The sequence below is a fragment of the Cupressus sempervirens genome, chromosome 1, assembly GCF_028749045.1.
Source record: "Cupressus sempervirens isolate cs-2001-9-10 chromosome 1, ASM2874904v1, whole genome shotgun sequence".
Lineage (NCBI taxonomy): Eukaryota > Viridiplantae > Streptophyta > Pinopsida > Cupressales > Cupressaceae > Cupressus > Cupressus sempervirens.
The window spans coordinates 678,399,643-678,426,337 of record NC_143118.1 but is presented as its reverse complement, the minus strand read 5'-3'; the positions used below and the strand labels follow the sequence as shown (position 1 = coordinate 678,426,337).

The following is a 26,695-nucleotide window of genomic DNA, read 5'->3' as shown; positions in this document are numbered from 1 at the left end:
ATATTCAAAATCAATATATAATTTAATTTTTTAAATAATATTTTTAAATTAAAAAATTAAATAAATAAATATCATCAAAATTGACTTAATAAACAAAAGCTGACCTTCAATTTTAATCAAGAGATAAAATTTATATAAATACATTTTCTTAAATTTTTAATGAAAATTAAAGATAAAATAAAAAATAATCTAATTTAAATAATAATATTTTAGTAAAAAAAAAATTATTATTATTTTTTAAAACTATTATTAAAATATATCTCGTATAGGCTCTTTTTGTTAAAAATTAAAGAAATGTCAATGGGCTCTTGGTCTACTAGCGAAGTTGAATAGCTCACAACGAGCCCACCAGGGATCAAGTCTTGTTGAGTGCAAGGCTCTGACATATTTTGATAGCATGGATGCCCCTCAGTCCTTGGCTCTAAGCCGAAGAGGTTTTAGGCAAGAGTGGGCCCATATCAGGTTTCTAAAAAGTCTATGTGGTGGCCTTTGCTGGTTGGTAGCTCGTAGGTTTCGTGCCTACAAGCCTAAACCCTTCATCAAAAAAAAAAAAAAATATCAAATAAATCAAAATATGCAAACTATGCAAACTAGAAGAGGAATGAAAGAAGAGGTGGATAAAAATGAAGTATAAGAAAAACAAGTGGGTAAGACAAACAAGTATTAATTAATTTTTTGATTTGACCCGACACTGCCATTTCCAGCATTGGAGCACCTCATTCCTTTTATCGACCTCGCCAAGCTCCTCGTTGCCTACGGCCTTGTCGTCAGTTATGTCACAACACCTACTAATGCTTCCCTCCTCCATGAACATCTTCCTCAAGCTGATCTAGACATTCGCCTGGTTGCTCTTCGTAAGCCCACCGTGGAAGGATTACTTGGACGTGAAAGGTAGGATCTTCTTCCCATGGAGTCGATTAGCCTCATCTTCGAGATGATGTAAAAACTTCAATACCCTTTCAACACTTGGATGAAGGAGCAAATCAACCTGCAAAAAGAGGCAGTAGCACCTCTGGTGTGTATTATCTATGATTTATTTATTAGGTGGGATGTCGACACAACCCAAAAATTTGACATTGCTAGTTTTCTGTTCGACACCTGTGGTGCCTTCTCAATGACTCTGATGCATTCCATTTCCTATTCGATACTGCAAAACGTGTTGGAGAAAGATGAGGAGGGTGGTCTTGTGGTGAGGTATCCCCATTTCACGTCCTCTCAGATTGTCGAAACATGAGGTATCCCCATTTTTCCTCAATCCAGACCTTTCAAACCCCATTCAGCTCTTCTGTTACCAGCATTTCCAGGAGATTGGCAAAGGATCAGGAACGTTGGTCAATACGTTCCACAGGATCGAGGATTTCTATGTCGAGCAGTTGAAAATTTTGATGGTGAAACCAGTTTGGGCAGTAGGTCCTGTGCATCAACAAAATTTGAATGGCGGAGCAGGGAACGTTAATAGCAGAGGGGAAATGGTGGACATTGATGAAGAGGAGCTGGTTTGGTGGCTGGATTCGAGAAGTCCTCACTCCGTTGTGTACATTTTGTTCGGAAGCCACAACGATTTATCAAAAGAGCAAGCACATGCCTTAGCCACAGCACTGGAAGCCAATGAGCAGCCATTTGTTTGGGGTATTAAACTGCGACCAAAAATGGAACCGGCATCCTCAGATTTGAAGACTGATCATACTGGCATGTATTTGCTAGAGGGTTTTTTGGAGCGGACAAAGGAGAGAGGGTTAATCATACGTGGTTGGGTGCCACAATTGGTAATTCTTTCCCATGTTTCAGTGGGCGCCTTCATAAGCCACTATGGATGGAACTCTTCACTTGAAAGCATTTCTCTTGGTGTTTTGATTCTCGCATGGCCCATGTTTGGAGATCAGCACTTCAATTCTAAGCATTTTGCAGAATTGGGCATAGGAATCTAGTTGTGCAAACACACAGATGGAAATCCAGTGGAGGGAAGGGTTAGGAAGTGTTTGAGAATGGTTCTGGAAGGAGAAAAAGGAAAAGAGATGAGAGACCATGTAGAGAAATTGAAGGAGATGGCTGCAAATGCTATCAAAGAGAAAGGAGCTTCAGCCGCAGATTTGACAGCTTTTGTAAGTCACATGTATGGGCTTAATAAAAGGTCGACAAAGGACTAGAGAGAGGTAGAACAAAATCTAATGAATGCAAGTAGTGGATAGGGGAAAGACTCAGAAGTCGTCAAGGCTATCTTTATGTGTTAAGAATTTTTAAATAGTAAGTTGGATTTTGTTAATTTTTATTGTGCATTTGTGTAGGTAAGTGTAGTACTTAAAGATTTAGGCTTGTGGATATTCAGGGAGTATTCTGTAGAGTAACATGGAGTATAAAGTGATCAAAATGTGTCATTATCAAACACTCTCCTATCTATTATTGTCATGCATCAAATATAACTGACTCAAAATATATCATTATTTGTGGTTAAATATTCACTAGTATTTATGAAATATCTCAATTGTGCTGCACAAATTAATGAATCACCAACCAAATTATTTTTTAAAAGACTAAAAAGAGACTCTCATGTGATGTAGAGATGAACTCAATGAAAGAAAAAAAAAACGAACCAACACCAAAAAGAGATAGATAACGATATTCTTCTAATTGATTCATCAAATGAACAATATATACACTTACTCTCTTAAAGATTTCTTCTTCCCATAACTTTCTATCCAAAAACAAGACCTAAATTTAAACCTAAAAACTATAGAGTATACTTGCTAGGATGCCCTACAGAACATTCTATATTATTACAAAATAGAAAAACCAAACCAAAGAGGCTTTTCGCCAAAATGGATTACAAAATACTCTAGATCAATATAGAATAGGGAAGAATGACCCCACAATGGTCTGAACAAATCCTAAGAAAAGATCTTAATTTTCTGGTGCTCGGTAACTTCTACAACTCAGTAGAGTTTGAAATGCGGCAACATGTACAATCTTTATGTGGGTACTCCTGAACCATACTCTCGAAGAAAATAGAATCCAAGTCCCTTCGATTGTCCTTCCTCTTTCTTGTCTTCCAATTCCTTGGTATTTGTTGTTTGTATTATGGCGAATTAACTAAGTCAACTTTCATATTTTCATAAACCTCTTCCACATAAGAATTTAGGTAGAACTCCTATAAACCTGCAATAAATGGATTAGATAAAACAAATGGGACCTCATCATATATGAATTCATCAATTTGGTTCACTATAGGAACCTTTGCATCCATTTTTTCAATGTCTTTATGCTACAATATCTCCATGCTTGGAGACAAATTTAGCCCTATTTGATCCTTATCTATCCTCTTAGCTTCATCATAAGTCTTCGTCCTTACTGCAACTATTATCCTTTTGATAGGCCATACTACTTTCTTTCTTAACTTCAAATGCCATCTCTTGGTTCCATCAAGAACCAGCACATCCACCGCTTTTCCATCTTTATGAACCTTTTCATTACAAGGCTCATCGATAATTACCACTTCAACCTCTTTCCTATCTTCAAGAACTTTTTTATCATAAGGTTCATCAACAACTATTTCCTACAAACTTTTTATATCAGTATCAATTTGTTTATTTTGTTGTTCCAATGGACAAGTCTTCTCTTCATTGGCAACCAAGTTCTCTATTCCATCTTCACAAGCTTTTGTAATCTCAATGGATTGTTTCTCCAAATCACTATTTTCTTTTTCCATATTTTTCTTCAACTCCTCTTTTAGTCTTGCTAAATTTTCTTCCCCTTTTTAAAGTTCCCTCATTAGGAATCTCATTTTCTCTTCTATCTCTTGATTCATGCTAGCTTCCTCTTCTCTTTTCTTTTTTTTCTTTTCCTCTCTTTTCTTTTTTTGAAAATCACAATATGAAACCCATGCATCTAAAAGTATCCTCTTATCATGAGATAAATCTCCTCTTGTAACCATTTTCTCCTATCTAGGTTCTCTCCACTCAACCTAGTCTTGTGGCCACTCTATAGGTTCTCTTCCCAACCTATCACGACAAACAAAAACTCACAATTCACCTTTGCCCGGACCTTTTGCTGAGCTTTGATACCAAAAATGATGCAGAGATAAACTCAATGGAAGCAAAAGCAAAAAGAACACCAGAAAGAGATAGATAATGACACTACTACATAGAGGGTGATATAAAGACATTTTTTGTGACAATTTATTGATCAATTGTCTTAATCTCAGATAATAAAAAAGTTTAGTATCGTGGCAAATTTTGTCATTAACCGAGTGTCTTTAAATATTGTCTTTAAATATTGTCTTTATAAGACAATATCTAACAAAAGTAATTTTGTCTCATAAGAGACAATTTCACGGTTGTCTCTTTGAAGACAATATATCTTCAATCAAAACTATTATCTCTAGAGAGACAATATGTGTTTATTGTCACTCTAGAGACATTATTAAACAAATCTATTATAAATTATTTTAAATTGATGATTATTTTCTTTTCTTTTCTAATTTTATCCCACATAAAAATCATGAATATAATCAAAAGGCATCTCACAGTTCCTTGTCTTAAAATATGCTGGGAAGGAAGAAAACTAATGAGTACCAACAGGTTTGATAGCATTACGCATTCTATTAAATGCAGTTTTGATGCGTTCTTTCAAGTTTTCATTTTCAGTCAACAGTATTGTTTGCATGGTCTACCGTGGCCACAATCCCATACACAAAGACAATCAGTTTTCCTTCCTCTTCCTTAACATCTCCAAACAAAGAAGAAAACAATGATTGAAATATTTTACAAAAATCCTTCTCTACCTTGCCTTCCTTTGAATTTGAATCAGATGACTTGGCCCTTGAAGACTCTGGATTGAAATTCATCATCATTACAATAATGGAGTCTGACACCATATCACTTATGGGGTCAGGCACCCATTGTAAGATGGCATAATCTGTTCCTTCTTGCTTCACTGTAACTTTTCCATGGACTTTAAGAGTGGGAACTTCATCATTTGAAATTTCTACACCCTCGTGCAATTGTTGGAGATGGCTCTTAAGTATAGAGAAAGCTCACTTATATGGAATTGATAGTCGCTGTGTAATAGTTCCTGTTGAAAGCTGGGTGAATACATGAAGATCTTAAGGAGCTATCATATGGTATGTGAAACCTTTTCTCACCAGTAAACCACTCACTTGATTGCCTTCTTCAGGCATCTTTTTTGCTAATGCCTTTGCCATCTTCTCAGAATTAAAATGCATCTCTGCTATTTGACAGTTCTTTGGTGACAAAACCCTCATATTTTGGTCTACAAACTAAGAAAGTAGCATCTATTTAAGGCATCCCATTTCATTTGCCTCTCCATGCACAAGAATTATGTTAGGTGGACGTAGCTCATTTAAAAATGCACTTGTTTGGCTGAAATCAGCATGCGCAAAAAACAAAATATAGTGGACCTGCATATTCAATGGAGCTTGCAAGCCATTCATCAATGTCACCTCCTTTGGTTCATTCAGTATAGTCTTTGCCAGCATACCCTCAACTACATACCCAGGAATCACACATGCATTCTTCCTATTATGACACCAAATATCAAAGAGTTGCCTCGACAAACCACTCTACAAGCCACCTGGACTAGCCATGACTACTAAAGGCCCATCATCCTCAAAGTTCTCAATGTTTTTCAGAGGTAAGATGTGTTTGAAATCAAATGGATTTGAACCTTCAAATTGAGTACGTATTATGTCATTCATTGCATTGATGTATGTTTGATAAATAGCCATACACCTTTTTGCAAGAGGAGAAGCATAATAAATGTGAATATTATGGAGCTCTAGATATGCTGCCCAATATTTGTCAAGAATCAAAAGAAGCTCTTGAGCACGACCCAGTGCATATGCAGGAATGAGTACTCTTCCAACCTGAGACACAACACTGTGCACAACATCAGTGAATCTTTTCTCTCAGACAGCTCTAGGCTGACGAAGTTGCACACCATATGTCAACTCAATTATGCAAACATCAGGTAGAACTGTGGAGTTTCAGCAGCATGAAGGTGATGATCTGCCTCACACGAGTAATCCCCAATATATAATACACACACCCCTGCAATGTCAACCATGAACATTGCTGCACCAAGGACATGCCCATCTGTGTAACACCAGAATTGGAAGGCATTAACCTCCGGAGTATGGTGGAAATCAATAACCTCAATCTTATCCATTGATCGAATAATTTCTTGCTCATCATGCACTGAAACCTTGCTTACTTTAACATAATCAGAAAGTAGAAGTTTGTAAATAGCTTTGGTTGCATGTGTCATGAATACCCATCCATTGAAAGTTGTCTTCTCCAAAAAGTAAGGAAGTGATGCTGCATGATCCAGATGGAAACAGAACAGTCTTGTTCCTGTAGGTCATGTAAACACAGGAATGACCAACTTCATTGCCAGCCCCGAGCGAAGTGATGATCAACTGACTGCCTCTCTCCACACCATCGATTCCTTCCACTTCAATGTACTCATGGTTGCTAGTTCACAACTGAAGCCTTCACAATGTTTCCTTATTCAGTGTTTATGGCCTTGGAGAAATGGAATGAAAAGTGAGGAATGAGAGATCAGCTAGCATGCTAGTTTGGTTTCAATACCTGTTTCCTATTTTCTCACAAGAGAGCAAAGATAGTCTTGGGACAGCACACGCAAACGAGACATCCAACAGTAGTAGAAAACATCAATACAAATATTCAATGTAATTATTTTCAATATTCAAGAAAGTAACATAACAAACTAACTTGGACCAGAAAAAATATTTTAATTATTTTATTTCCAATGCTCGGTTTCTTACAAAATGATTAGGGAGCTCGTCACCACAACCAAAAAAGTATATTATGGATATGGGATGACCATAATTGAATAATAACATTGAATTTCTTTACTCTATAGCATCAATTACACCTACCACCATATTTAATGGTTCAGTACAAAATATCCTTGATTTAAATACATATTCTACTAAAGAAAACCATAAGCAAAGATAATCTTCAGATGTGAAGTGAGATGTCACTCTTTTTATAATCCAAGATCTTCAAATTCCTACACTTTTTGTACAATCTAATATGGTACAATCCCCAATGATGTGAATGCCCATCTTAGTGGGATATGTGGCTTGCAACTCATAGTGAACACCATCAAGCTCCCGTCTAAGTGTGTCTTTGGAGGTAGCATAAAGCATTTTTACTTTGATATGAGATGCTGGAAAAGACCTGATTATATCATTAAAAAATCCCCACATTTAGTCACCACATATAGATTTTGAATTTATACATTGATGTGCAATTTGTTTAGTTAAATTGATAACAAAAAACAAAGTAGATAAAATTGCATCCAATTGAGCACCACCTACTTTAATACTCGCGTTATTTTGGATCTAGAAAATTATTGTTTCAAATTTCAATTGATACAACATATTTATTTATGAATTACATTCACATAAGAAGAATGAATGAAATAAAAAAGAACTCACCAGCCACTGAAGAATATATAGCTTTTTCGGTTGTTGTCAACAGCTACAAAATTGAAATCAAAACCAACATATCTACAGTCATTGTCGAGGGAGCGAGGCTATGAAATCAGCAGTCTTTTGTCGCACCTCTAGTTTTGTTAACGAAGAGGTTTGTTTAGTTTTCTCAGCTATCTTCAAAAACTATACTGATGCACTGTCTTCTGCATCAAGTCCAAAAACATGCTTTTGCAGCCGTCCGACACATTAATGCTAGTAGTTGCCTAGTTCAAGTACCATCAAATATGTCATTAATGGCCAAGTTTCTTTTCAACCAAGTTAATGTCTCTCCAAGAGCCTATCAAACAAACTCTTAAAAAGGGTATGAGCGATCACACTAGAACGTTACATTCTTAGCTTGTTTCTTAAATCAAACAAATCAAAGAGGAAGATACAAGTTTTAATGATAGACATGTAGATTTATAGATATCTGCATAGGCTGTAGGATGTTTATGTTAATATAGAAACCTGAAATCAGCAATAGGAAAAGTTTGAAAAATGATATTTTAATAAGATGCAGCAAATCATTACTATTGTACCTTTTACCAACCATATCCAGCTTTAAAAACACAGAATAAAGACAAATGAAACAATCAGCATCAACATTCATTGTACCTACACTTAAAAAAAGAAGCAATCAGCATCATGAAACAACAACAACAAATAGGTAAAAGGCAAGAGTTGGTATTCTGAAAAATGAAATTGTTCAGTCTTTAACCTCTGAAACTAGATCTAGACATAAATGATATGATAACTTAGATATATATATATCCAACCTATATTTAAAGAGATAATATCAGTAGTAAATGGAAAATTTGCATGCAGAGTTTCATGTTGCTGAACCTGCAAGTAGAATATACCAGTCAACACCAACTCATTTGGGAGCTGAACAAAATGATATATAACAGAAATAGAAATGTGTTAAAGCGAAACTAAATGACATGAAATCTTTTCAACTTACCTCCTATCCTAGAAATGGCAAGCAATACCCAACACCACAAAATAAGCCAAAAGAATATTAGAAATGAATAACAATATTACCTGGATCTGTTGTAATATGTGGTAACCTCGAATTTAACCAAAAAATGTGTAGAAAATAATTAAATTAGATAAGATACATACAAAGAGTTCAAAGACTCTACTACCAACTCAATGTTCTTAATTAAACACCACAAATCACTACTACTTCATTAGCTTATACATATAAAATAGAGTTTGTTGCATCTCCAAGAACAAAATGTAGCAAAGCATGCACAAATAACATTGGCAGACGCATAGCCTAGAAATAGTGCATGCATTATTTTTGTAATTAAAAGGAAAATTTCTAGAAAATGTAATCTATGATTTATGTTATCTTCTACGAATTGTTTTTATCCATTCTTGTCGTTTTTGTTCTCCTTCTACGAGGCACTAGATCAATTGTTGTTTCAGATTGTTCATTGCATTGAACATCTTCCTCGTTATTCTTGTCTCTCAATTTTTGGGATCCAGCAATCGCTGCATGTTCAAATTCAGGATTATTGAATGCATCATGTGAATATATTTCCTCCTCATGCTCACTGCTAGACACTTCAGTAGAGGAGTTTGACTTTTGAGTTGCCTATACACAACACAATTTAACGATTAAAACATAATATATCTAATTAAATTAATCCATATCATAAAATATGTTAATTACTTACATCAAACTGATCACTAGTGATTAATTTCTCCCCGCGTTCAACCAAATATTGTCGAAGGCCTTGAGAACCATGTAGGAGAGCATACTTTAAGTCTTCCTCTGAAGCCTCCTTTTCAAATTGGTGAATCTATATTAACAAAGAAAACTAAACTTATAAGGTCCAATGACTAATTAAATACAATTAACTTGACTTTTTATTTAAATAGAAAATATAACTCATTAAATATTCACTTACCATGCCACCACGAACACTATTATATCCTCCAGATCCAAGTTTATGAGATCCAATCTTTGAAACCCGAGCTTGGGTTGCAATCCTTGTATCACGAAGACGTCTTTTACCTCCTTTTTTAGATGGCATATAGTTTGGATTGTCAACAACCTTCCCCTTAAACTTGGCATCTTTTAATAATTCATCCCATGTCACTTGGTCTGTGATCCAAGCTGGACGCGGATACTTCAAGTTTTTTGCCAATTTTGACCTTAGATTATCTCTTTTTGAGCGAATGTACTTACATGCAATATCTAGAATAACATCTCTATTAAAACCAGGATTACCAAATGTTTTTACGACATCATTAAAGAGTTCTTCCTTTTTATCCTCTGGTTGTCTCCTCCAATCCCTTTGGATGGTATCTCCAAATAGGTTTTCTGCACGGTGATAAATAAAGTGATAAAGTTTTAAGCCTGTATCATCCTTCAACACATTGCCTCCAGAGGTGAGTAAAATTGTTACTTCTTGCAATCCTTTTGTAGTTACTAATGATACATTTGAGGTCTTGGGAGTTGACGCAAATGCCATTACGGGCACATTAGTTACTTGGTCATTTACTTCCTGTATTTATAATGGAATTATGAAATCAGTTAACACCCTACCAAAAATATTTAACTATTACCAAATCTGAAACAAGAATAAAGACATTATTCATAAATGAGAAATGACATAATAGACAATGCTAACAAATAGAATATACAAAGGATACCAATTATTTTTCACACAGTTATGCGGCAAAAAAGGAATACTAGTTTGTTTATAATATCATTGATGTCATAATTGATAAATACATGCATACACATATCAATATTGTACTAAGAGCAACCAAAAACAGCAAAAATAGTGAGGTGCCTCCCAAAACTGAACTAGACACGCACACCAAAAATTACCTGTACAATATTACAAACCTATGATAGCAGACCAAACTATTTAACCATCTGTCCTTATGAAACAAAAAATAATCCTTATGAAACCAAAAATAACAGTTCTATTAACAGGAATCTGTATACTATCATATCGACAAAAATCATTAAAGTAGTAACGTTTAAGTAAATACTTGTATCGACAAAATTTAGTAATGTAGTAACTTTTAAGTAACTACTAGCAGTCCTTAAACGTATAAACAACTTCCACCAAAAGCATCCATCTAAAAGCTTATTAAAACCATCATTTAGAACTATAAAGAGCTTTAGTAAGGCTTCAATCTTTTCCCAGCTCCCAAAGCACCTCTGGTCAGGTGTCAAGCTTCCCAGTTTGTAGGTGGCCACATACAGCTAATTTTTTGAGCTGTCTCCTAATCTTGGATTTTCTTGTGGTTATATCCATGACCGCTCTGTTCACGAAGCCATCCATAATCTGAATGAGAGAATTGAGGGCATTATCAATAGCAAGACTTTATTCAGTCATCCTTCTTTCCAGTTGATCGATTCTCTGAATGACAACAAGGGGTCATCACGAGCCTGCATATCCTAGTTTTCTTCCTCATTATTCTAAGTAGCCACAAAATTCTTGCTATCCAGGGTCTCATTATTATGATTATTAATAGACTGTTGAATAGGCCTAATAACTGAGATGAAGGTAATTCAGTTATTCCCACGCAATTTATAAAACTTCTTCTCTATTGGTAGGCTTATAAACAACTTCTGATCTATTGGTTAACCACATTAAACATCCACAGAACATATAAACATGAAAAGCACAAAAACACTGACACAGAGGACACCGAGATTTACATGGAAACCCAAATTGGGGAAAACCACGGAGAAGCTAATTGTCATGAAATGAACACCTGTTAAGGTGACACTAGTTAAGGTATTTTTACAAGAGGCTCATTGCAATTTGGGTCACTACCCGTAGGCTCACTGCCAATGTGGTTACTACCCAGAAATGTAATGAAGACTCCCTGCCAATACAATCAAGCTTGTAGGTAGAATATAAGAAATGGAGATTGAATCCACCGCTAAAGACAGTCACTAATACTCTGCAACACAGTCTGCCACTACTTATATTCAAACAATATACTTCAAGATACTATAAGTCATGATGAGGAGAATGCCATAGTGGATTATCTGGGATGATTGCAACAGTTGATGCCTTATGTATCACATGTAGTTGGGAGAGAATCTAAGGCATCAATTTCTCATCGTGAAGTTGAAGGACAAAAATAAGCAGTGAAACATTGAACATTGATGTGTCTTGCCATCAAGTCAATATGAACATAAAACATGGATCTGAAGTATGCAGGTAAAGAAAGCATATCAAGTCAGCAATCCTCGAACATTGATAACAGTTATGATTTCAGCAGGCATGATCTCTCAGCTATTATATATGTGTCTTGCTCATAAGATCAAGTAAAAGCAATACATTCAATCTTGGGAAATTAAAACAATGGAGTGGAGAAAGCCAAATCAAAAAGTCTTTCATTGCCGAGTATTACACAGGAATGAAGTGGAGATAGGTGAGTCTTTAATGCCAATAAACAATGATAACAAATATTGAAGGCCTCAAGAGTATGAAGGCACAGGAACTATGATGAAGGAACACAAACACTATCAAAAGTGGCAACAGTAGAGATACGAGAATCAATGCCATGAAAGGATGCAGATGTCAATATCCAGCCTTCAACGTATGAATACTCTATTGTAGGGAAGAGAAAAGGAAGAAAGGGATATTGATTTTGTAAGGTATCTAGCATGATTGAATAGGGGGAAATGATAACCATGCACAGCCATGAATCTACCTTCTAAAGTAAAATAACACATGATATGCAGGCTGACAAGGGCAAACAAAGGAAGGAGGTCAGACCTGTCATAGCCATTTTGAGATATTTTCCCCTGTTCCCTATTTTCCAAAACTTTGTTGATGAAGCTCTGCTAGATGTTCTTATGGATTTTAGTATTTTATGTTCCAAATGTTTTAAGACATCGATGATCGGTATCATTTTTTCATTTGGTATAAGATTGAAATTTCTATTGACCTTCCAACCATGTAGTAACTTGTGAAAGTTTCTCTAAATTTTTTAGAATTATTTTCCAATAAGATGTAGAATCTTTAGTAGATTATTTCATCATGAAAACTCCCGTGACTCACTGATCCTATATCCTGAACATCAGAGAAAGAGCCAAATCATGTTTTGCTGGTTGGGCTCCAAAGCAACAGAGATACAATCTGCAATTACTATAAGAATTCCATTGTATTCACTATTGTAAAATAATGTACTAGAATAGTTTTTGTAAATGTTATTTCTCAAGATTCATAATTATTTATCTCATTATAGTTTTATATTTAGTGTTTTCCAATTTTCTGATTTCAGTTGTGTCCTGCCTCATTCTGGTATGTGTTAGAAGTGTCCTGCCTCAAACCAAGTCTGCATCACTAATTGGAAAAAGTCCCTCACATCTCTTATGAAACACATAAAACCCAAAAATGCTTAACAAAACACATTAGAAGTTAAGAAGCGTCATGCACATAAAGAAATGGATACCAAAGAAAAATTCTAGAAAGGGGCAATACAGTGAACATAATGCAGCTTCTGATCAGTTCTCAAGCATAACTTAAACAGATTCTAGTACAGATGCAGGGTTCAGGGTGATTCAGGAATGTATTATGGCCACTACTTTATTGTAGCCTTGATATAGCTGTACACAAAATATACACATAAAATCAAGAGAAAATAAACAAAACTAAACATCATATGCATAGAAAATACAAAGTAACAATTACAAATTTATATTCATAGAGAAAACAAATAAAGTCAAGATGCATGAACTATGAGGTTTGAGCCCTGCATATTGATGAAAGGTGAATGCTGAAAGTTACGGTGAGTTTCATTTTTTCTTTCTCATGTTGTCCCCTTACTATATTTCACAGTTTACCATAATTTCAAATTACCATTTTTCAAAAAGAAAACATGATTAACCCAGATTTTTCCCAAGTGTGCTCTGTGTTCAGACAGGGCCCAGTTCACACCAGGTATAGGTCCAGGACAAAATCCAGTAACTTAGATTCTAACCAAACAATAGAGCAGCAAATAACTAATAAACAAGAGAAGACTAAAACATACCTTGAAGAGAAATTATGATAGGAATAACTATGAATGTGTTGAACTTTTCCATTTCACTAAGTTATCCAAATGCCACTCTTTCTATTAGCATGTACACAAGCTTGATGCACCAAAGGCTGAGATATTGTCTCTATTAAATAATGGGGACCTAGAACACCGCAAGCACACTCAAAAGCAAACTATGCTTTGTAAATAGTTTGTGCCATGTAAGTTGACAATAGCAAGCCGTGAGAGCCAACACTACTGTATAAAATCATTGAGAATATAACTAATTTTCAGACAGTTAAAAACATAAAGCCCTTCACATTCAGTTCTCATTAATTTGTTCTAGTGCTCCTACATATATGCTAAAATATATGTTGTTCAAATTTTTGAAAATCCAAAAATGTTAATGATTAGGCTGTTTGCAATTAATTTAAAATAGAGAAAGTAATCTCTCTAGCCTCCAAAAGCGATTTTGACATAGAAAAAGACTACAAATAATCAAATGGATAATTTTATTGTAGAGGGCCTTAACATTGGGATTTGGCTTTGAGATTTGAGGTTACTATTTTATCCCAGGGTATTGTAATGAAATGTTGACAAAGAATTATTGAATGAAAGGTCAGGTGCATTGAGCTTTGAGGTCAAGATTTTATCTTCTGATGCTAATGAAATGTTGATAGAGCATAATAGAATGGAAAGTAATTTTGTTTTTAAACAATAGGATATTCTTTACCCAAAAAACAACAATTTATATTTTAACATCAAAAAATTATACATTTTTCACAAAACTTTTCTTTTATTCCTTTCACACCTCATATGCTCACTAATGTTGTCTACTTTTAGGCATTACAATCAATTATAGATCTATATTGCTACAAATAAATGAACTTGGCAACAACAAGAATAATATAATATCGGTAGACAATTTTACCTGTTCATCTGCAGTGGTCTCTGTAGTCTGTAGCAATGCCCTTTCCCATAATTGAATTTGTTTAATCATTTCTTGTCTGAGTTGAACATTTTCAGGAGTATCAGGAAGGAGCCTTAGCATTCTTGATTGTGTGTCTATATTACTCCTTAACGAAACTTGTTCCATTGTTGGTGGAAGAATTCTTACTGAACCCATATTTGATGTCCTTCTAATAGGGGCATTCATTTCCAACTCAACACTAGCTATGTTACGAACATTGGTTGTTGATGTAGAGAATATGGTATGGGGTTTTGCACTTGATTCCACTCTTGTCATTGGATTTTTTTGTCTAGACAGAATAGGTAGACCATGAGCCTCTCCACCAATAGATTGTACACTTGTTGGAGTAGCCCTTGAAATATCCTACATGCACAAATAAAAATATTTTGCTGGTATGATAAGGAAAAATAATGTAATCAGGCTTACACAATAATATGATGGGACCCGACCTTTTGCATCACAGTAGTTGTATTGGCAGGCATAGTTGGATCCTGTGTGCCAACATAATGCATGGTCAAATGAGTTACTTTATAAATTTCTTGTGTATAAAAAACATTAAAATTAGTAACTAAATAAACTAAAATATTTTAATTAAATGTATAAAAATATAGATCAAATTTTACCACTAGTATAGTACTAGATGTACTAACTGATGTAATAGCAGTTGGAATGACTTTTGAGATGGCCTGCATTCCACAGATGTAAAATAACATTATATAAAAGGTAACATCATATAGAAGGTAACATATGACAAATAAAATTATAAAAAATAGTTTTCAATCTTACCTCTTGCACCATCATCGTTATCTGTTGCCCTTGTCCATTTTTTAACATTTCAACTAAAGCATTTAAAATCAATGGATCCCCCATAGAAGCATTTGTAGTAGTCTGAGCCACATTCTTTAAGAAGTACATAATGTTAATTTAAAAAAATTACGAACATACTTATTAAACAACATATGCAAGCAATATTACTAACAAATTTAAATTCACTCCCCTTTGAGAATAATATGTACAAATTTCATTAAACTTCAACATAAGCAATACTCATTATGCATTTTTTTTGAGTTTTTGGTATTACATTTCTATTGACTAGGTGGTGATTGCATAAAGTTTGTACGCTTCATTTTGTGTAAAGTTTCACAAAAATTCAATTTAGAATTTGGGATGTGCTAGATTGTGTACCTCCACCAAATAGAAAAATGTATTTAAAACAAATGCTTCAAGGAATAGAACATAAATAAACTAAAAACATAAACTTTTTCAATTAAAAAAGTACAAGTTGTATGCATTGATGTTACAAACATGCAGTAAAAAAGAATTCAAATCACTAAATGTTCATTACATTTTGTGTATAACTAGAAATTCAATACTCTAAATATTTAATAGTACTGCATTAAACCCTTACAATAATCTTGAAGTTAACATGGCAATAAAACCATATCATCCTCACATGAAATGTCCTCATCTGATGGCATAAATATCCCATCATCATTGGGCCCTAAATCCACAAATAAATTAATACCATCACTTTCATGGTCTTCATCACCTTCAGCTATAGGTAAATGAAAATCAATTAAGTCGTCATCTTCATGAACTTGTTGTCCATGCGGTTCCTCGTGTCCTTCAAGCACTTCATTAAACCCATCATGCTCTTCATCGTGGTCATATACATCATTGACAATACAATTTTCATCATCAACATCATGGTCATTTATGTCTTCAAGTGGAACTTCAACATCTTCAAGTAATTCACTATCCTCAGCTTCAAAAAAAGTTGTTCTCCATCCTCTTGGATCATAATCAATGACAAATGACCAACCAGGTTGCTCTAGATTTGGAATGAGAAATATCTGGTCACATTGATTTGGAAACACGTAAGGTTCAGAAGTGGCTTCAAACCTAGATGTATTGATCATATAGAATCCATTATCATGCAAAAAGATTGTTTTTTCATGACCCACTTTGATTAGCCTATACCATTGAACACGAAAAACAACTTTCTTGAATGATGTAAAATCAAGTTCTATAATATCCTCCAACACTCCATAATATTGAAGTGTGATTCTGATTGGTTGTATATCATTTGCATGTGAGCGGCAATCCACCTCAAATGATGCTGAAACTCCACAGTCATAAGTCTGTCTCTTCTCATCAACTCTTCTTATGCGAAAATGATGACCAAGATTCCACATCGCTTTGTAATATTTTACCTAAATTCATTAAATATATTTAGTGGTTACATTCAATGATACAAAATGTAAAAGAAAATACATTAAACGTGTCCAATATGTTAATATATATGTATCACCTCCCCATTCACAGATCCTCGAACAAAGTTTAATTGTTGTGGTGTCACTCTATTCTTCTTTTTTGTTGCCTCATGTTCAATATTGGTCTTTAGCCAATTCCATGAGCATCTCTCTGTCCATTTTTTTTTATGGCTGGCAGGTAGTCCTCGAGCAGTGTTTTGCCCATATTTATTATATATGTTGGCCCATTCTTGTTCATCCTCTAATTTCTTTTGTTCAGCATACTTCTCCATCCAGTCTGACATAAAGTTGGAATTATATGTAATATACAAATGTAATGCCTCCCACTCAATTGCATCTACAATGAAAAATAAATTTGTTCAATATGTTAATAAATATATGAAGTCTTTAGTTGTTAAATTCAACATCAAAACAAATTTCTATTTCATCATTTTCGCATACCTTTTATCCTCTTTGATGTCCCCTGACCCTCTAATTTTTCTCCTTCAAATGAGTGAGGTTGGCTATAACTCCATAATTGTGGAGCTTCAAGGTGCAATTGAGGCAAGTACTCACTTAAATGAACCATTTCCTGAAAGACCATGTACCCCTCAATCATGGATCCTTCTGGTCGAGCCTTTTTCCTAACAAATTTTTTTAAAACCTTCATATATCTCTCCACTAGCCACATTGTTCTAATATGAATAGGACCACACAACTCAATCTCTTCTACTAAGTGTACAAGTTAGTGCTCTTGAGAATTAAAAAAGCTTGGAGGGAAGCACATTTGAATATCACACATCAAAAGTGATATATTCCTCTTCCAGTATTTCAAATCTTCCTGATGTATCTCTTTAGATGAGACCCACCTATAACATTAGCATGTATTAGATAAAGATTAATAATATCTTCAAAACTGAAAGTATTAGCTTGTCTAAAGGCGCAAGTAATGAAGCACTTCAAATGATAAGATTCTTGGATGATAATGCATTATTGATTGAAAATACCTCAAATATCTGGACATTTTGTAAATAGCTAATCTGACATCTCGATCAAAACTGCTTGGTATTGCTGTAGGCAACACATACTGCACAACCATTGATGAACACCATGTTAAAATATGCGTGAGTTGATAGTTTCACTTGGATATATAATTTTTTAACAATATTTCCAGTAATTCTAACATTGAAGAAAGTTACCTTTATCCAATTATGCCAATCATGTGTTTTTAGGCCTGACAACTCTGATCCATCTCTTGTTAATAAGTTTTTCAATGACGCGCCAAATCCAGAAGGAAATCTTAATATTTGCATTGTTTCAATGATGCTTTCTTTCTCATTTGACGTAAGAATCCATGGAGCATGAGCATATGAATTATCTCCATGTAACCACATGTTTGGCATGATATTGGCAACTTGAAGGTCCTTTCGCATTTTTATTTCTGCTTCAAGGCTAGCTCCGTTTAGATGTTTCCATAAGCACTCTGCCACATTTTTCCCAATGTGCATAGTATCAAATAGGTGGGCTATTGGTAAATTCTCATAATATTCTAGTTTATAGAAAATTGAGAGTCTTTTCATTCCTAATGGAATTCTTGCCCCTTCCTCTTTGTCATACATTGCTTTCCACCTACTAGGGTTCATTCTCCTTGGCTTCCTCGTTTGCACTTCATGTCCATTGAACCTGTTTTTTTGACACAGTCGATAGCGATGATTTTCTGGTAAGAAATGTCTATACTCATCATAGACTATTTTCTTGAGATCTTTTGACTGCCTAGACAAGGTTTTTGGCCCACATGATGGACAACCATGTTTCCCCTTTGTTTGCAGCCCTAAAATAAGAAACTGGAGTTAATAAAAAGTAAAATGAACAAAACAATTGAAATTTTGAAAAATTAAATTTATCATATATTACCACAACAAATGGAGAGTCCAGGGGCATCATGTATTGTCCATATAAGTATTGCATGAAAGAGGAAGTTTCTATCATTGATAGGTTTTGATACATCATACATATTTACACCTTTCCACAATTCACGAAGCTCATCAATGAGAGGCTCCATGTACACATCCATATCCTTTACCTGATACTTCCCTAAGTAAAATGACACCAATAATAAGGTTTAGTAAAATTGAAGAATTCATATAGAAACTTCAAGAAAGCATTGCAATCACATACGTTCTAATACCTGGTATAATAAGAGTTAGCATTGCATGCTCCTTCTTCATTGCCATCCAGGGAGGGAGATTATTGTTAATAATTAACACTGGCCAAACAGAATAAGTTGTTCTAAGATCTCCAAATGGATTGACACCATCCATTGCTAGAGATATTCTTGCATTCCTTGGCTCATTTCTTAAATGTGGCCATTTTCCCTCAATCTCTTTCCAATAGTTGCTATCTCCAGCCATACGCATGACACCATCTTGGCTTCTCCCATGTACATGATAACTCATATGTTTTGCCAACTCCTTACATTTGAACATTCTCTCAAACCTTAGCTTTAGTGGAATATGTCGTAGCACTTTATGTGGAACCTTCTTGGATACTTGGTCTTGTCGATACCTACTTGTGTGACACACTGGGCATTGCTTCAAATTTGCATTGTTTCCATAATACAAAATATGGTCATTTGGACATGCATCATATATATTGTACTCCATTCCAATATCTTTCATTATTGAAGATACTTCTCTATGAGAATGAGGTAACTTATTATCCTTTGGAAGTATTTTGTTTGCCAAAAGCCTACATGATAAAACAATGATTTTAATAAGTATACACAATACTTAAAAACACTACGACATTAAATGGACTTCATTTATTAGAATATCAAATCCTACCTTAATATGTCAGTGAAGCATGTATCTGTCAATCCATGAGTCACTTTCAAGTTCAACATCAACATAAGTGTCGCCAATATAGAAGTATCTGCATTTAAATAAAGAGGCATCCTAGCCAACTGAGCTATGGGTGAATCAATAACTTCTTCAGAAGATGTGTAGAAGTCTTGGATAAATTCATTCACGCCAGCTTCATTAATTTTTGAAGTGGTTTCATCCATATACGTGTCTTGCTCTTCATCTTGGGATTGACTATCATCAATATCATTCACTGGTTCTTCAACAATATTGGAAATCGGAAGTGGCTTTTCATCAAAAAAAGTTTGAAATGATCAATACTAAAATATTAACTAATAAGGATATAAATTATTTATTTTAAGATATGTTAATTACAATGTACCTCTTCTATGTAAACTCCATATTTCAGTCTATGGATACCAACAAGTCGTCGCTTCTTTAGTTTCCTATTTTTGCACCTTTTGCAAGTGCAATATATCATTTCATTGAAGTATGCATTTGTACCTGGAGTAGGTCTTGGTGCTCGTTCATCTGAATATTTAGATGATGACGATGTCCTATTATCCTGAATCCACCATGTACTATCAACAATAAGTGTGCTAAGTTTTTAACTTGCATAGTACATATTCTTCAAGAGCTCATGATTGGAACTGGAGAAATTCAAAATTTGAGAAACATAATTTGAATATGTGCATTTTCTTAGGTATCTCAAGATAATATCTTAGAATGATTTGTATCACTATTTAACAAAATTTTAAAGCAAAAATGGATGTGACCATAGGTAAGCACCATCTCATCATAAAATCATGCCTAAGCACCATCTCTTCATAACCATACCTAAGCACCATCTAAGATACATGGTTCTCTTCAAAAATCTCTCTCGCAAACCTTATGATTTTCTCGGTTCAATATCCCAAGAGTAAGATTAATGAATTTGTCTCACTTATTACCCCTACTATCATTGTATGGTAAGATTTTTGAAGATGTTTTTCTAATTTCAAGGGTTTTATCAGTGACAATGACATTTTATAAATAGCATGAATTACTCTAAATAAAATTAAAACTAACTAGTTTAATATTTTAATAATACTAATTACTCTATGTTAAATATCAAATCATAGTTAATGTTTCATTTAAATTAAATGATATTACAAGTACAAAAAACAACATAAATACCTGGTCCGCCATTTTGTGTGGACACCAAGAAGATATCTAGATAGCAAGCTACAAAAGAAGATTGTAGAGAATAGTTACAATCATTACAATAAAAAGTTGTTAAAATATAGGAAAATATAGGTCAATCCTCCTTATTCCATAATTTCCAGTACTGACAATTTAACAAGATGAACACACATAGATAGTTACTGACTAGGTAATATTGAATGGTATTACATCAAATCCTATATATAGCATTCATATTAAAATTATCTCTACAACTAATATAAAGGTATTTAAATAGTAAGGAGAGATGTAGAGTTTAGACAAAACTTATATGTAGATGCTAACAACAAGCTAGTGATTCTCTACCCAACTGAAAAAAATATTTAATTGTGGCATAGTTCTAGTATGGTAGTACTCTTCTCAAAGTGCACTCAATAAAAGGATGAACAACAGACGTTGAAGTAAAACAAAAGAATGGCCATCTATGGGTTTAAACACCACAAAGATCCACACAACCTTAAAGGATAAAATGCCTAATAGTGGTCTGTTTCTTTTTGAAAAGCCTAGCAAAGACTCCACCTCAAGTCAAAAATAATTGTTGAAGAATATGAAAACACAATATCAATAGAATTGATAACTATAATCCAAAATAATCTGAAATTTTCCAATATATATAGAATAATCCATGATTGTCATGGGGAGCACATGACTTTGATAAGAAGGGTGAGACGTAAATAAGACTAAGTCAATATCAAAGCCTGTAGGATAAGGAGTCAACAAAAGAAGAGTCAATGGGATAAACCTTTACCATTGAACAAAAAGAACATAGAATTGATGAAGTAAACAATTAAACTAGAATATGAAGTCTACAATAGTGACAAATATATATCTGCATAATTAGAGAACATATGGATAAAGAGGTGTGTATATATATATATAAAATTTAAACAAACCTTCATTGCTAATATCTCACCCAGCCATGTCAAAATAGAACATCGACCATAGTTATGGTAATAGATTCATAAAGTGATCATGTCAGATATGAACAGTAAGAATCCATAACTCAGAACACTATAACTGACTTAACATTTCTTTACCCGATCATGGAACTAGAAGAGGAAACCTCCAACGTGTAGCAAGATATAGGATGACACCACAGGGGGAAGAAATATGGAAGGCATGGGTATGCTACAGAGATACCTTGAGAAGACAAAGGGAAGATGAAAATAGAAAGAGAAGACAGTGAGAAGAGGAGGAGCCAATGTATTTGAGAGTAAGATGGCACCAACCATTGCCACATTTTTACAAATTGATGAACCAATTGTTGTAGCAGATGCAAAATGGACTTCAATTCAGCCTCCAATTAAAATCACAGAAACTAGAATCAATTGGAACAATGTCAAGATGAAGAAGATAAAGGGAAAGGGTTGGACAAAGTAATCTTGTGTAGAAGGACAGGGGAAGATATGTGGAGAAGAAAGATGGAAAAACATGTGTAATTATGTATAATAAATCAGTATTTTGTGAAATTCTTTGGTGTACTCATCTTGACTACTTTCTTCCTTATTCCTTGGTTGTGGTGATCCTCAAGATTGTTAGATATATGGTAATGAAGTATAGTATTGTTATTGATGTTTACTATTGTCTTGAATCATTGGGTTATTGTCAAAAAAACTTACTGCTCACTGTCAAACAGTAAATTCTACATATTTTATGAGAAATGTGCCACAGTAACTGCGTATTCTCATTTCGTGGAGAGAGGGAAGATTGTTAAAGGTTTTTTGTTGTTGAGATTGTCATATCATGAGCGTGCACCATAATGTTGTTCCCCATAAAGGTATGGACCAAGAATCAATAAGTAACTGCTGTTGCAAGTAATTATAGTGAATCAGCATTCTTGAAAAAATATAACAGGGGCTTGGTTAAGGTTAGCAAGTGTATTTGAGGGTTTCTATACAGTAATGATCTGATGAATGAGGTGTTAGGAGAAGGGCTCGTGGTGCTTGATGGTCACAAATGGGCACATCACCGGCGGACAATAAATTCATCTGTCCATACTCACAAGCTCAAGGTTTTTTGAACTGGGTTCCACTTTATTCAAATAATTGGATCCTAGAAAAATGGTTAAACTTTTTATATGATGAGAAATTTGTGAATAAAAATATAGAAGATTGTTTATTTATGTTTTAGATCGATTACTGAAGCAGGATATAGTTTGTTGCATGGTGGAGAGCACTGTAAATATGCCACAGAAGTGAGAGAAAATTGTTAAAAATGGTGAGAAAGAAGTAGGTGTGGCTGAGGAATTCAAGTGTCTACGTTCAGATGTTATTGCCTGCACAGCATTTGGCAGCAGCTATCTCCAAGGAAAGCATGTTTTTTCACTTGCTGGCACAACAAATGTCCTTGGCCTATCAGGATTGTGCAAAATTAATGCAGGTTCCATGCTATAAGTCAGATTCAGTTATTTGAAAGTTATGTTATGTTTCTTCTTCAAATATTTGCCTTTCAAAAGAAATAGAGAAGTACATTGGAGGCTCAACAAAGAAATTGAGAGTGCTTTGAAAGATCTTATTATGAAGCGAGAAAAAGGTGGTACAAACACTACTCAACGCTATGGTAATGATCTGCTGGCTCCATGATGAACACAATTAAAGAGATGAAGAGATTTGAAAGCTACGAAGGCCTCACAATAGAGGAAATCATAGCTGAATGCAAAACATTTTTCATTGGCCGGCAAGAGACTACAAGTAATTACTTAACATATGTCATTGTTCTCCTAGTGATGCATCCTGAATGACAAGAGAAAGCACGCTCATAAATACAACAAGTCTGTGGAAATTCCCATCCAAATTTCGAGACATTAAACTAATTAAAAATTGTAAGAATTGAATAACATATTTGTAACCTAAACTTCATTACTTCAACTACATTAGCATTTTTCTAATTGAATTTTGTATTGTGGACTATAGTTAGGATACAACATTAGGAGGAATTGCAATCCTAAAGGTACACAGGTCCTTTTCCCCATGCTTTCATTTTATCACGATGCATCTCTGTGGGGAGTTGATGCAAATGAATTTAATTCTGAAAGGTTCAGTGATGGGATAAGTAAGGCTGCTAAACACGAGTCTACTGCATTTATCTCATTTGTATATGGATTAAGGTCCTTTGTAGGCCAAAATTTTGTTATGCTTGAGACCAAACTTAGATATGTAATTTGACTGTTACATTTACAGTAGTTCTTGTAAAAGAAGGTGCAATGGGTATGTGTACAGAAGTATGACATCAAATGACATTTTTAAATCTCAAATATTTATTTCATTCAACTATAATAATTTTGATCAAAGCTAACATCTTAAATTAACATCTTACAAGTAATGAAATCAAGATCATAAGATCATAACTATTTAAATGCCTGCAACCCATAAATCTTTCCCTGAGCATGTCATATTTCAGAGCACGTCTTTTTCTCATAATTGGTGTTGAAAGTGACGTGGATGATTTTTAAACCTTGCATCACTTCCTTGACATTGCAATGTTCACATTCAAAGTATGTTTGATGAATTATTCACTCCTTTAAACTATTTCCTTAGCCCCTGGAAGTTCCCTTCATGTTTCATGTGTAATACAGTGCCAGACTTATTGCTTCTCATAATCTTGCCTCCAGATTTGATATTGAAGACAAGACTTCTCCACCATCTGTTTGGTACATGAAAACAAATGACAGACTCTGAAGTTCTAAAATATTCCTTAGCAACCATAGGAAATTCCTTTCAAGCACAGATGCTTCACATTTGCATGACTATTGTTTATGAGTATAAACCGTGTATGATGAATGAATCTCCGTTGAAAACAAGTTCTTACTAGTTTAGAATTCTGAAGAGGTTTGCATTAAGCATGGTGCCAGATTTCCATCTACGCTTGAATTTCATGTTCTTTTGCTAATATCAAATTACTCTAGTCGATTCCTTTTGACCAAACTTTCACATATTCAAATTTGATTTCTACCTTTCTTTCTTGGGTGCACATTAAGGATATTGATATTGATAAAATTCTTTCAAACTTGGCCCAAATCTATTCTGTTTCAACTAACTTCTGATCACTCAATTTCAATTTGCGTGTAACAAGACTTTCTAAGAGATTCTAGGAATTTCCTTTGATAAAACATGATTCATTTGAATTCACAATCTTGACTTGAGAAAAGTTCTGAAACTGGAGAGCTAAAGGGCAAGGAAATAATTCAGTTTTTGCACCTAATTCATCAGTTCTCAGCTAGAATAGACAGAACGCTGGGGATTAACACTAGAGCTACCAAGATGAGAAAACAAAAAGAAGAAAAATACCCTGAAAAGATAGGAGCCTCGTCTCTGATGGGTGATCTCTGATTAGGTCACAATAAGTAGTAAAAACTTTATAAACTAGTTGTCAATGCATGACAGAATTATGATAAATCATATGACTTTCATTGATTTCTCGAAAGGGAGAACAACATATGCCAAATTTATCATCTTGAATTGGATCAATCAATGATGAATGTCCACAGGCAGTGAGTTCTGGGTATTGCAATAGATACACTAAATTGGAATGCATGCTACATTATATTTAGCATTACAAGCATATATACTTTATGGATTTGCAAGATCTAAGTGATTGAGTTCAGAAGAGGTATGATTCCTCTTGACAGGTTTAAAAATCTCAGAATTTTTAAAAGTTTGTGGTGGTTGTGAAGTTTCATCATTCAGAAATAATTTGTTTTCTACGTTTTGAGTGTCTGGGCTATGTTGAGAATGGTGATAATCATTACTACTCTATAAGAATGATGCCTTCGTATAAGCAAGTGAAGTCATTCATTTTAGTAAAGTTTAAAGTTTTCCAGCATTTATCTTCTTATAAATCTTGGAGGGTGTGGGCAGAGGGAGGGGGGTGGGTTGCGGGGAAGGGGATGTTGGGGGATATTCCCTAGATATTGTGTGTATTAAGCATGAAGCATGTAACCATAAGAATGATAAGTATCTTTTGATGTCTCAGCAAATTCTTTATAATGAGATTTTGTCAGCATCAGTTTTAAACCTAAACTAGGGTGTGACTGGTTGTTAGTTCAACCATTTTTGGACTTTTTAATTGCAAGGTTATCAATAAGTTTTAGTCTTCTATTGTAAACTTGTCACGGGTGTGCCCTACACGACGGTACTGTTGTTATGGACTGCTCTTGACATGACTTTATATCTACAGTCCTATGATATTATGGCTATTGTTACTATGATCTGAACGTAGATGGTAATATCAGGTTTCTTCATTTTGGGAGCTTGGAACGCGTCCATAAGACCTTCACAGTTGTCATGTAAAAGGACAAAATGATAATGTCTTGTAAAGGTGAACAAACGAAACTCCCAAATTTAACGCATCCTTTGATTTTTTATGAGCTTGTTGAGCTTGAAAGAAAGTGGAAACCTAAATATGAAGCAATTTGATCTGCCGGAGATTTGTTTTCTGGAATGCTTTGTGTTGCTGGGGATTATATTTGTGTCATTCTAGAAACTAATGGCCATGTCAGCCATGTCGATCCTACTGCTCAAAGAAAACCAACCTTGAACAGTGATGGTTGAACATGTACAAACCTTCCTTTACCATGTCTCTTCTTTCTCATTCTTCAACTACTAAAAGATAGTTGAAATGCAACATTTCTATCCTTCAGCTACCAAAAGATAGTTGAAATGCAACATTTGTCTCCTGGCCAAAGGAAGTTGTTTGCAAATTATGTAACTACCTTTGAGGATAGTAAAACCCATATTAGTATTTCTAACTGATAAGCTCTGTTAAGGTAGATGTGATATTCAACACTGACAGGGCAGAGATAAATAATACAACTATACATTTTGATATAGATGAACCAATTAGCCCAAGGGATAAAGGAAGATACAGAGAAAAACTA

At 34.4% G+C, this 26,695-nt stretch overlaps 1 protein-coding gene and 3 pseudogenes across 2 annotated transcripts; 1 reads left to right on the top strand and 3 right to left on the bottom strand.

Annotated features, from left to right (window-relative positions):
- Window positions 1-679: 679 nt before the first annotated feature.
- On the top strand, window positions 680-2,189 carry LOC149579715 (scopoletin glucosyltransferase-like; annotated as a pseudogene).
- A 2,368-nt stretch (window positions 2,190-4,557) lies between these two features.
- Window positions 4,558-6,480, bottom strand: LOC149579714 (cleavage and polyadenylation specificity factor subunit 3-I pseudogene; annotated as a pseudogene).
- A 374-nt stretch (window positions 6,481-6,854) lies between these two features.
- Window positions 6,855-20,824, bottom strand: LOC149579712 (uncharacterized; annotated as a pseudogene). Its single transcript, XR_016356522.1, has 12 exons — window positions 20,776-20,824; window positions 15,273-15,386; window positions 15,110-15,172; window positions 14,936-14,977; window positions 14,448-14,849; window positions 9,430-10,029; window positions 9,196-9,321; window positions 8,875-9,113; window positions 8,475-8,482; window positions 8,064-8,128; window positions 7,478-7,737; window positions 6,855-7,217 (listed from the first exon to the last, which is right to left on the bottom strand). The product of XR_016356522.1 is annotated as an uncharacterized LOC149579712 (transcript).
- LOC149579713 (uncharacterized) lies at window positions 18,615-19,521 on the bottom strand. Its single transcript, XM_089812150.1, has 2 exons — window positions 18,927-19,521; window positions 18,615-18,832 (listed from the first exon to the last, which is right to left on the bottom strand). Exons 1-2 carry the CDS (start codon window positions 19,414-19,416, stop codon window positions 18,642-18,644), a joined length of 681 nt encoding a protein of 226 aa, XP_089668276.1. The 5' UTR covers window positions 19,417-19,521; the 3' UTR covers window positions 18,615-18,641.
- Window positions 20,825-26,695: the final 5,871 nt, after the last annotated feature.